This window comes from Echinops telfairi, unplaced genomic scaffold (genome assembly GCF_000313985.2).
Source record: "Echinops telfairi isolate 266 unplaced genomic scaffold, ASM31398v2 ScPeMD7_60;HRSCAF=208, whole genome shotgun sequence".
NCBI classification, from domain to species: Eukaryota; Metazoa; Chordata; class Mammalia; order Afrosoricida; family Tenrecidae; genus Echinops; species Echinops telfairi.
In genome coordinates, this window is record NW_022103958.1 from 14,998,089 (window position 1) to 15,009,958 (window position 11,870).

The 11,870-nt window shown below is 42.7% G+C and overlaps 1 protein-coding gene across 2 annotated transcripts in view; it reads right to left on the bottom strand.

Moving 5' to 3' along the window:
- The window catches only part of IFTAP (intraflagellar transport associated protein), a 64,896-nt gene that overhangs the window by 20,797 nt on the left and 32,229 nt on the right, over positions 1 to 11,870 (bottom strand). For both annotated transcript variants that reach the window (XM_045291028.1, XM_045291027.1), the window contains one exon: positions 686 to 843. In XM_045291028.1, coding sequence (XP_045146963.1) covers positions 686 to 843 — 158 coding nt within the window. The remainder of the gene's footprint in view (positions 1 to 685; positions 844 to 11,870) is intronic.

The window sequence follows — 11,870 nt, forward strand, 5'->3', positions numbered from 1 at the left end:
GGGTCAGATCAGGCGCAATTCCCACACTGTGTTCCTGGTGTTGTCCCCCGCAGGGCCATGGGCCAGTGAGGAGCATCTCGTCTCATAGTGGGGTTTATACCATATTTCTAACAGAGGTAAATTTTCCCTTGTATACAAGCACAGTATCATATACTGCAACGTCCACAGTATCACTGGGAAGTCATGACGAAATAGAAAGCAGAAACACAAATGACTTAGAAACAGAGAAGCTCCCACTAGGATTCTTTGATAATTAAAAAGCAAAGCAAAAAAGTTTTAAAAGTTAGAAAGACAGCATGGAACATTGACTGAGCAAATCTTAGGAAAACTGGACAACAGAATCTACATGGAATGTGAGAAAGAGAAATCTAGGATTTCCACTCTACACAAAGGGTGGTAAAAAGGTAAATTTCAAGAATAATTTAGCAAAGCATTAAGCGGTTTTTTAATAAAATTGGAGATCCATCAGGTTATGGCATACACCTGGGCTGCTGAAATCATGAAATGCAATCATGATTTTCAATAAAGTGTCCCAATGGCACTCTCCTAAGAATTAGGGGTTTAGTTGCTGAAGCATTAACTACCCAGTGTTTCTTGTGTTATTAGGGTCTCTTTTTGTAAATGTATTTCTTTAAATGCTTCTTTTTTTCTCCTATTGTTGCCATCGATGGTGCTGTCTTCTTACCTGCTCTTCCTCGGGACTTTGTGATGACGGGTGAAGAGAGACAGCTTTGTTTCTGAGATGAAGGGCACTTTGTTCCATTATCGGAGTCAGTTCTATTGAGGTAAATGCATTTTCTGAAGAATCAGTTCCAACTGCTCCTTTTTGGGTCCCATTATCCTCTGAAATGATAAGTCACCTACTGTTAGAAAACAGCTACAATGCTCACAATGGTTTACTTTATTGAGAATCTTTCTTCCAAAAACTGACTCCCTTTCAAAGAACTCTAAACAGCACACCTAAGGCCTTATGCCCTCTTCATGTTACGACGTTGTTTCTTTAAAAAGCCAGGTAAAATAAAACTATTTATTCAACATTAAAGAAATACTTATTGAGGACCTAATATACACCAAACACTGCTCTCAGCCTTCGTCGCAAGGCCAACAAAGTGCCATACGAAGAACGGACTGTAAAAATAATGGATGAAGAAAAGGTTCCAAGCCTGATGGAAATGATTGCACAACTCTTCTGAATGTGACTGAACCTTGAATTGTACGACATGTGAATTATATACCCATGTAACTGCTGGAAAAAATAATAATAATGGAATTTTCCTCCAAGCCCTTTGAAGGTCCCTCATGTTCCCCAACACCAGTGTAATGATTGTAAAGAATTCCATTGTGTAAATATGGCTTCATTTACTTACCTAATCACTTTTTCTTGCTTGTTTGAAACTATAAATAATGAACACCCTCACACTAAACCTGTGCATCCTCACACTAAGCCTGTGCATATTCACAACTATCTCCTTAGAATAAAGTATATGAGATGAAACACTAAATAAAAAGACTATAATTTAAAGAGTTACATCATAATGTGATTAACAGAAAGGCAGGGGAAAATGGAATAAGTTTAATGATGAATGATGAACTTGCGTAGGGTCATGTTGCATCTGAGTACCAGTGGAAATGTGGGTAGAAATGTCCAGGGGACAGACGTCACCGTTGTAGGCGGAGATCCTTGCACAACTGTCCATGGTATCAACTTTGGCGGCCACACGTGGAAGAGGGTAATGTCGTAAGATGAGTGGACCGAGTCCCCTAGGTCACCACTTTTAGAGAGGCAGCCTCGCAGAGTTGCCCTCCCTCATCAGAAAGTGGCGGTGGCAAGCAATAAAAATCCACTAGCTAACCCCCTGGTATTTCAAGGTATGTTGATGAATAGGGAATAGGGCCCAGCTTAACCTCATATGGAATGTAATCCCTACATTCTTCGTGCTACATCCCTGCCTGGTTGCAAATAAAAAGCCCAGTTTGGGGATTTAGATTTTGGCTTTTCCTGGGCCCTTAATCATTAATTTAAAAAAAGGACAAACATTTCTAAAGGATGCTTCATAATGTTTTATTTATTATTTTCATGAAACTTGATGCTTTGCCACTTTATATAGAAATGGAGACTGCTTCTAAATGAAATTTTACACCAACTGCACTATAACAATAGATGGAAGCTCATTGCCCATTGTGGTGCAGTTGAATGGCTTGGTGTGGCTTTTCTATCCAGTGCTCTTTGTATCTAGCACCAAATGACTGGGCAGAGCATGGGACTGAGGAGCAGAGGTCTCTCACATGGAAAGTGGCCCGTTTTGCCATGCCACTAGGTATAAAGTCAACCATCTCAGAAGCAGCAGGAGAGAACCTCAAGACCACCAATAAAGAAGAGCCATGAACTGCAGGTGCCCAAGATCCCTACCCAGAGAAGTGGTGGCAGCAAGAGAAGCCTCACAGGCCACAGCACCGAGACACGGTCATAGAGAGGTAGGCTTCCTGGCCCACAGAATCATAAAAGTAATCAAGCTTACTCACCAGGTAGGAACTGGTGGAAGCCCCAAGAGTACATTTCCTTAGTTATGCTTCAAAACTAAAACTGAACCAGCCAAACAACTGGCAGGTCTATAGAGAGGGCAGTAACACTAACATGATATGGACCATTTGAATGTTCAATAATCAACAATTTGAGATCCAAGGGGCAAAGTTCAGAAGGGTTCGGAAAGGAAGAGTGAGATGAGTAGGTGGTGCATTGAAGGGTTAGCAATGAACAACAACAGGCAAAATAGGTGTGAAGTGTTGAGTGCAAAGTGGTGACCTGCTCTGTAAACCTGCACCCAATTCACAATAGCAAGTTTTGTGCGTGTGTGTGTGTGTGTGTGTGTGTGTGTGGTGGGGGGTTAAGTACACTTTCTAACACTGCAGGTGCTCATGTATAATTCAGCCTTTATATTCTTACGTATCAATAAGTGAATTTCTCCTGGAAAACATACTAAGATAATACTATCAACTGTATTATCGACATCGTCACAAAATTATTGATAATATGTTTTAGGAGTAAGAATTATAAACCTTTAAATAAACATTTTCATTTAAAAATTACAAAGGAATGTCGCTGTTTAATCAACACTAAGAAGGATCAGGCAAATGAGAAAGGCTGTTAGGATTTAGCGTCCCAATTTCTTCCTCTATTACAGTCACAAAGGTGTCTTGAATCTGGCTCAGAACAAATGCAAGCAGTGGGAGCAGGGTGGAGCAACCTAGGGATGGCGTGTCTTAAAAGACAAGGAGTTAATGTGATAAACCAAAGAATTCTTCAAACGTCATCAAAAGAGATGCAGAAGAGAAGGCTTCCTGTGGCTACCCACCATTGTCCATCGCACTGCCCAAATAAGTGGAACACGACATCCAGTTCTCCCTGCTTATCCCTTAAATAGTACTGCTAACTCATAAAATCACTGCCCTGAACCCCCCCCTCTCAAGACATGCTGATCCCATGTCGGATGCAAGAGTCCTGTGCCATTCCCATGATTGGTTGTGGACCCTACTGTTGCGATCCACAGAGTTTTCGGTGGCTGGTTCCCAGAAGTTCATTTCTAGGCCTTTGTTCCTAATCTCCCTTATTTTGAAAGTTCTGTTGGAAGCTATTCAAAATGATGGCAACATGCAAGCACCCTGATGATGGCGAACCAGACCAAAGACAAAAACTCTGCGACGGAACCAGCAATGCTTTTCCTTTCAGACTAGCACAGCCTAAGGTTAGTTCTTCACGGAGAAAAAACTTTGTACCCAGCAGCACAATATTGCAATAGTCTATTGACTTAAGTACCTGGAAAGAGCAGTGATGTAGGAATAACTGATACTCCCCCACTCCCCCCGCCAGAGACTGGCTCGGCTTGTTCCCACAATCCCACTGTGTACTCCTCTACTATTCCCCATAAAACACCCAGGTTACTTGACAAGTATCCAAATGAGCAACTTCTAAAGTGACCAAAAGTCTAATGAACTTTCAGCTTCTGATACTAATGTTGAACTATTTCATGTGTGAAACCCTTTAAAACAGCTCTCACTGGAGCCTCAGATAAAATAAAAACTTCTTGCCACTTTTTACATGTCCCTCCTTTTATACACAGAAAGTCCTAATTTTTAAGACCTAAGTAGGTAGATGCAGAAAAGAACCTCTCTCTCTAATTGAGAGAGATCTCAAACCCACAACAGACTCTACCCTAAACTTTGAAGGTAGTTCACCAGAATATACCGTGTATGAAAAGACCCAGACGTGTGTCTCATAAAAGCCTTCATTATTTAAAACAAAAGAACAACAATTTAAAAAAGCAAGTAAGAAATATCTTGGCAGAATGAAATAGGAAAACAAGGCCCAGGATGGTAATGTCAACATGGCAGATGTTGGCAGCGCCCCAAGCCCAGAGCCTGATTAAAGGGCCAGATGCTGCTGCCCAGAGTTGCCCCGATGGCAAGCCAAATGTGCCACCCGAGTGTTGGCCCCATCTTCTTCTGTTTGTGCTTTTCATCGGGTCCTTTCAACCTTTTCATCTTTTTCTTCATGTTTCTGGCTTTGAAAGAAGTGCCCAACATTATACACTTCAGAACTCCAACCGCAGCATTTCCAGGAACAAGAAGATTATTGAGACAGACCTGGGAGAACTTTGGGTGTGGGGGTGGCTGGGGGGCGTGGGGGTGGCACTTCTGAGTTAAAACTTCAATACAGATGAAACAAAGGGCAAATATATATAAAGGCTTCACTATCCTGAAGCAATGGGGTCGCAATTTCCTTTAGGTACCTACGAAACAGATAAGCTTTCAGCCCCTTCACCCTTGATCAGCGCAAACACAAGGTCTCATCTCAGCCCAAAGAGAAAGGGCACGCTTCCTGAAACCGCTGAGACCATTAATTCGTCAATGAAGTGGGCACTAATCGCATAGTGACTACAGCTCTTCCAGATGAAAGTGATTGTTTCAGAGAAGTAAGTTTTGAGAGAAATGTTATAAAATCTCAAATCCACCCATACAAATGCCACACTAGTGTGGCTACACTTAGAAGTGTACACACATTGGAGATGGTAGCGTTGCACAGGTGGACACAACCATCTTCAGGATTTGCAAGCCAATCCTGCCAGCAACCCCTGAGCTTCTGTTCTCCAGCACAAGGGTCAAAGACAATATAAACTTAGCCCACATTCTCTGTTACAAAGAGAGACTGAATCTATTCCTGAAAGGGAAGGAACACTCAGGGGGCTGGGGTGAGGGGGTGATTCTCTGAAAAAATGGGGAGTTACAAAAAGCTTTCTGCAGAGGAGAGTGGGGGATAAACTATTATGCTTATAATAAGGTTGGGTACTTTTGAAAGTCGGCACTTTTTTCACATTCTACTTCTAGCCTAGAGCAGTATTTCTCTGGACAGTAATAATATTTGCTCCTGATTGGTCCGCTGGAACTAGTTCAAGCCACTGTTTCTGGATCACATGATCCTTGGTATCTGGCCTCCCCTGGAGTGATAGTCGTTAGGATTAAATAAGCAATTTAAAAACCAATCAATCATAAATCAAAATAAATCCAAAGAAGCTAGATTCGGCAGACAAATGTTTTCTCTAATTTCCCTTTGCGGTGCACTGAATTCCAACTGTTTTATGTTCTTCATTTGAAAGTGCGCCGGGACGAGAGGATTACCTCTGCATGGCCCGTCCAGAATAATTGTCCTCTCCCCGAGGCTGGATGGTAATTGACTCATTATTCACAGCCATAGCTCTCATCCCGCCAAGGCCCGCATGCATAACCCAGGCCTGGCGAGCAACGTGTGTGGAAACCCTAGATGAGAGACATGGTGGCAGGAAGTTGGAGTCTGGGCAACATCAGGGTTAGGCGCTTGCTTCAGAGAGAAGATAGGAAGCGTGTAAAGTTGCGGGAAACTGGAGGGCATTCTGAGCCATAGCTGAGCGGTGCAGCGCTCCGATTCTCAATTACGCGCTGACTCGGATTCGACTCGATGGCAGTGCGCGTGGAGTGTGGCGTGGGCATCAATTAGGCACAGCCTCGGACACACGGGGTTCCACTGTGCCCTCCCCAGGGTCGCTCTGGGTCAGGATGGGCTTGAGGGAAGTGTGTGGGGGACGGAAGCATCCGCACGTCCAGGTGTGCGCAACGAGGAGGCAAAGGCAGGCACCCAGCAGAGAGGTCAGCGCCTCAGAGGCAGGAAGGACAGAGCGACTGCGCTGGTCCTGACAGGGAGCAAAGGAGTCCTCGAGCATGGGGTGGTCGGTCTTGGCTGCGGTGGTGGTGGGAACAGAAAAGATATTGGGGGGGGGGGAGTATCTTCTTTAAAGATTTAAGGGGAAACAGATTTCTAACATTGCGATGAAGGCACTAGGCTTCAGTTGGTTGTTCCCTCCCTGTAGATCTCTCAGAAGGCTGGGCACTTGTCCCATTCTTTGACATGCTGCTTGGCACGGCCTGCGGCGGGCCTCAGAACTGACAAAGGGGAGCTGTCTGGTGTAAAGAGACCATACCCAACCACCTTCAAAGGAGGGTTTAACTATACTTGTGAGAGGATTCCCAAGAGAAGATTCCAAGAAGCAGAATCTAAAACTTGATCATTAAAAAGAAGCATATGCCCCCCCCCAATTTTATATATATATATAAACATTAATAAGGGTTCAGGGGGAGGGGATAAAGGGGAGCAGATATCAAGGAGGTCACAAAGAAGGAGAAGGTTTTGAAACTGATTACGGTAACAAGTGTACAATACTGCTTTATCTGTAAGAGCTCCCAATAAAATGTTTGAAAGAAGAAGAAGAAGAGGAAGTATATGACTCTTCTGGCAAAGCAGCAAACACTTTCGTCTGATGGTCATGGGTAGACATACTATTTAATCCATCCACCAGAGGCCAGTGTAGGATTACTCCAGTGTCGCGAGAGTGCAGTCCTGGGCTCTACCATGGGCTCAGGCATAGGAACAAGTGTAAAGATGGTGCAGGACCAGGCACTGTTCCGTTCTGTTATGCATAGGGTCACTATGGGTCAGAACCAACTGAATGGCACCTAATAACAACGCCACTGTACAATGTACATTATACCATATGCACGCTACATAGTTGGCTTTATCTACTTCCAAGAAAAGGGTGTGAACAACGAACACTGGAGAACACACACACTTGTTTTATGTAGACTGCCATTGAGTCAAGGTTTGTCTAATATTTAATTTTTATATTCCTCTTATAATCATAAATCATCCTCTAATCACACAACTTTATACTCAAGTAAATTTTTAAAACTGCCCACTACTTGCTACTTTCATATATGTTTCCTCTGATTCTCACCACTAGTATATAAGGCAGTGCTGAACAGAAGGAATTATCCCTAGTTTATAGATTCGCAGAGAATAAATGACAGGTCTTTGATCTCAAAAACTTAGCAAATAGCTGGACTGGTCTCCAGACCTTCTGAATCCTCAGCTAACTCAGTGTCCTTGTCATTACATTGGTCTCTCCCAGAGCAAAATGAGGCATGCAAAGGGAACAGAAGAAAATGTACATAAACGAAATTTCTTCACCCTCCAAGCTTTCCCTGTCCCCCAGACTTTGCGCATAGGCCCTGCACAAAGATGCATCTGCTTGATGAAACTCTTTTACTCACCTAAGCTGAGGCAAAGCTACATCGAGTAGTCACACACACACACACACACACACACACACACACACCACCTCCCATCCTTTACAAATAAATAATTGAGGAGTTTCCCAATTTCCGGTGCAAGTTAACTTCTTCTGCGTCATTTGTACTAATCGAGGACTCCGGTATTGGCCAACAGTGGTCGAATGTGCCGTAGCAGACCTAACTCCTATGTCTTCGCATTTCCTCATGTCCTCAGGGATGCTGGAGTCTCTCCGGATTAACTCTCACTTAATCATTTCTTTAATTGTTCTTACTGCTCTTCTCTCCCCCCCCCCCACCCCACTAACCCCATGTCCCCCCGGAACTGTCAGTCCCATACAACTTTTCTCTAGTTTCTAAATGCTTCCTGCCCCCCCCGGCCCCCCCCCCCCCCACCCCACTAACCCCATAGAGCACTTATTTGATCTGAACGGAGACCCCTTTCCCTCAACAAAAGGAAATATCCTGAATATTATCAGCACTATATGCCGAGAGTAAGCGATATGGCCTTACAGTCAGCATCTAGCTACAGGATCTGGAAATCAAAGATTGCCATGTTACCTTCACAAATCTAGAGCAGGTAGCAATAACTAAGAACTACACGTCAGCCGAGAGGTCCTTCCATAGCATGAATCCCTGTCTCATTCCTCTCTGTATTCCCAGATTCTAATTCAAAGCCTAAAATATTGTAGGGACACAGTCAATCCTGAAATCACCTCAAATTTAGCAAGAACTAGACTGATACTATAGTTAGGGATTAAGTCAATACCTAGAAACTGGATGACTAAGTTCTAGTAAGCATAAATTGCAGAGAAGGGAAAAGAAAGAAAAGAAAATGTAGGACTCGATTTATAATCCCTACAAAATCTAATGCGTGGGTAGGCTCTGTCCAGAAAACTCCAGAAAGCGGACGAGTGGTGCCTGTGGTAATGGGCTAATGGCTGTAAGAAAGTGAGTTAGTATCACCATCTCATCTGGAATAAATCCAAGTCGTGGGTGGAGAAAGACATTAAACAACATACTAGAAAGATTGTGGTTTGATGTCCACATAAACCAATTATAGGTCTGGCTAACATTTAGTTTCCTGTTTGTACCCTTTTTGGTTTAGTTGACCATTTCAAAGAAAATATTACTGTTCCATGGCTGAATGAACATGTTACTAAAATCATCAGATTTGAATGCATGGCCCATTCATTCGAATCAAAAGCCACGGGTTTATGAGCCCCTCAGTTTCAAGTCAAGCAATGTATCCTTTTCCTTCAAATCAACCATGAGTAATAATGCCTCAAAAATGTTTAAATGCATACAAAACAAACATGTCCCCGCTCAAAAAGTCTATTTCCAGGTTGACAGTGACCACCTTAAAGGTTTATTTTGGCTATAAGTTCTCAGGTTGTGCTCTGAGAAAGTTCAAAATCCCATTTGCCTAAGAATATCCATTTATTTAGTTGATATGTAAACATAATAAATATAGATTATATTGACTTATAATTGTAACACAATCAATCAGAGAAACAAATATTCTTCTCCATATATATTAAGTACATAATTACATGTATAAGAGATAAAGAGAGAATCAAGTGGAAAAATAGCTTTTCAATTTGTCGACAAACCAAAAGATAATAAAGTTCTCATAATACCTTATTGCATTGAGAAAACATACTAGGAAAGATATGTATTGTAACAAAATACTATGCACTAAGAACAATGCTGAAAATAAATGTTATGATTGTAATTCAAAATGCTGTAAATACTTAAATACATTTCTTTTCTTTTCCAATTATACCTAAACTACAACAGATGCACACAAAGGGACACCAAAAACAAATGATTATGGACCAAATATTCATGTGCAGGACAAATATGAATTGTAATAACTGCAGCTGAAGATTTATGCTAATCCATCTGAAACGAAATGGCTCCATCAGCTCAAAATCTGTCATAATTTGAGAGGAGAAATTTCCTCTTGCAACTGAACCAGCAGTTTTGTGTGTTTCATAATTTGTCAATTTGTTCCCTAACTGTAGTGATTTAGTGATGACAAAAGAAAGAGAAAAACAACTGTAAATTGCTTAATTACAGTTTGCAGATGTTCCCCCAAAGAGAAAGAACAGGTTAATTCTGCTGATGCTGCTCCTTCCATAGGCATCTGCTGTAAATTAGCCCAACTGCATTCGCTCCGCTTACTCCTAATGAGTTCTGTGTGGTATTGGGCAATCTGTTGTGATCATACAGATAGCATCAGAATTTATAGTTGACAAAGACCTACAAACTTTCCCCGCTCCCCTGTCAGTCTCTCCAGCAATAGCAAAAGTCACTTCAATTAGGGAAAGACAAAGCCAACTGTATAACATAGCACTGCTTCCTTATTCTCCCCCTTGGGATGAGAGCTTAATTTAAGAAGAATTTGTTGAGCTGTCTAGTGGCTGCTATTACAAAGTCCACTCCCAGGATGCCTTCTGCACTCTTCTCCAGAGGTCCCATTGTCCCCCGGCCGATGTCTTAGAAAAAGTATGTTTATTGCTATTTGCTGTAGGGGTATGATGTTCAATGCTGCTCTTTACTGTTAAATTCACATTTGCAAAAGGGCTTCCTGAGTTGCCTTTCTGTGTGTGTGTGTGTGTGTGTGTGTGTGTGTGTGTGTGTGTGTGTATTTATTTCTCGCCCCTGTGGCTAACAGAAAAAAAAATGGAAACAGAAAGGCCTGTGAACTAAAAACACGTTCACTATTCATCAGAGGGTTAAGTGACTGATAACAACAGCACCCAACATGTGGCTCAAGTGCCACCTGGACGCATCGAGATGGTCAGTTCGTTTCCAACTTCCTCTGTAGGCAGCGCGCCAGTTGCAAGGGTATCAAAACAATGTGAAGAGTCACCCCCCCCCCACCCACACACACACACTGTCTTCCCCTCCCCCTTCTCCATCTAAGATTTGACAAAAAACAGCAGCAAAACAGAACAGGCTACAGAGTGAGGATTATTTTTCTTGTGTTTTCTTTTATGAGAGAAAGCTGTTTTTATGCTCCACTGAAATTCCTCTCCAGCTCGCAAAATTGGTAAGAGGGCCAGCTGCTTTCTCGTATTTTCCTCTTTGATATGTTTTTTCTGCAGCCGGTGTTAAATTCCTCCTTCAGACTGGGAAAAGCCGCTTTGTGCCCGGTGGAACTTTAAAGATGCATTTCTAATGTTCAGATTCAAAATCACTTTGGGGACCAAAATGATGTGTCAACTTTGGAAACATGTTGTTTTATGGACTGTCACCGGCTTCTTCCTTAATTACATTTTTTCCTTTTAGAAGTTGTCAAGTATGAGCACTGATACTCCTTTTGCTGAAATGACAACTCAAAATTTATCAGTCCAGAAGTATAAACCAAATCCCAGCCCGAGTCAACGCTCTTGACAGAATACATGCTCAAAAAAGGAAGAAAAGAAAAGATTCCCGAAATGAGAACTGTAACTTTGGGCAAGTAGCCTGGCCTCTGTGGCCCTCAGTAGCTCCCAGACAGGACACCAGCTTCGTGGCTGCCACTGACCCAGTCCCTGCTGCCTGGCAGTGTCTCTCAAGCCCCTTGGGCTTTCCATTGCCTCCTTCAATAGCCTCGGCCTGAACGCCACACCTGTTATTTCTGTTGCCTCCACACTCATCTCCCTGGCTCCAGATGTTTGTCCCCTTCTTCCTTATCTGGGCCTACCTTTCAAAGTTACTTGCAACACGCATGCTTGTGTGTGTGTGCACGGGCGTGTGTGTTTATTAATTTTACTCTTATTCCTAGTTATCTACTCCTGTGAAACCTATGAGGACTGGAACTGGACAGGAACCGCCTTCTTGTCCCAGGTCTAGCAAACGTTCCTCTTTTGACAGGGTGCGGTCTTCCCACTTTCCTATTGCTCTCAGGGAAAGGTAATCTAGTTTTCCGGCTCCGGCAGTTCTCCACCTTTCGCAGGTTTCACTGCACATCCCTTCTACACTTGGGCCATTCTGACAGAGGCTCCTCTGCAGGTTCTTCTTCCTGTGCCTGGCCCTTCAGTGGAGGCGCTCTTCAGTGCTCTGGGGGAGGCCCCAGTGTCTGCATTTATGTCATTCTATCTTTTATGGTCCTTTTATTTCATTTATTCAACAAATTTCTTTTTTTTTTTTTTGCTGTGTTCAGCTGGGTTTGTTTTTTTTTTAACATTTTATTAGGGGCTCATACAACTGTTATCCCAATCCATACA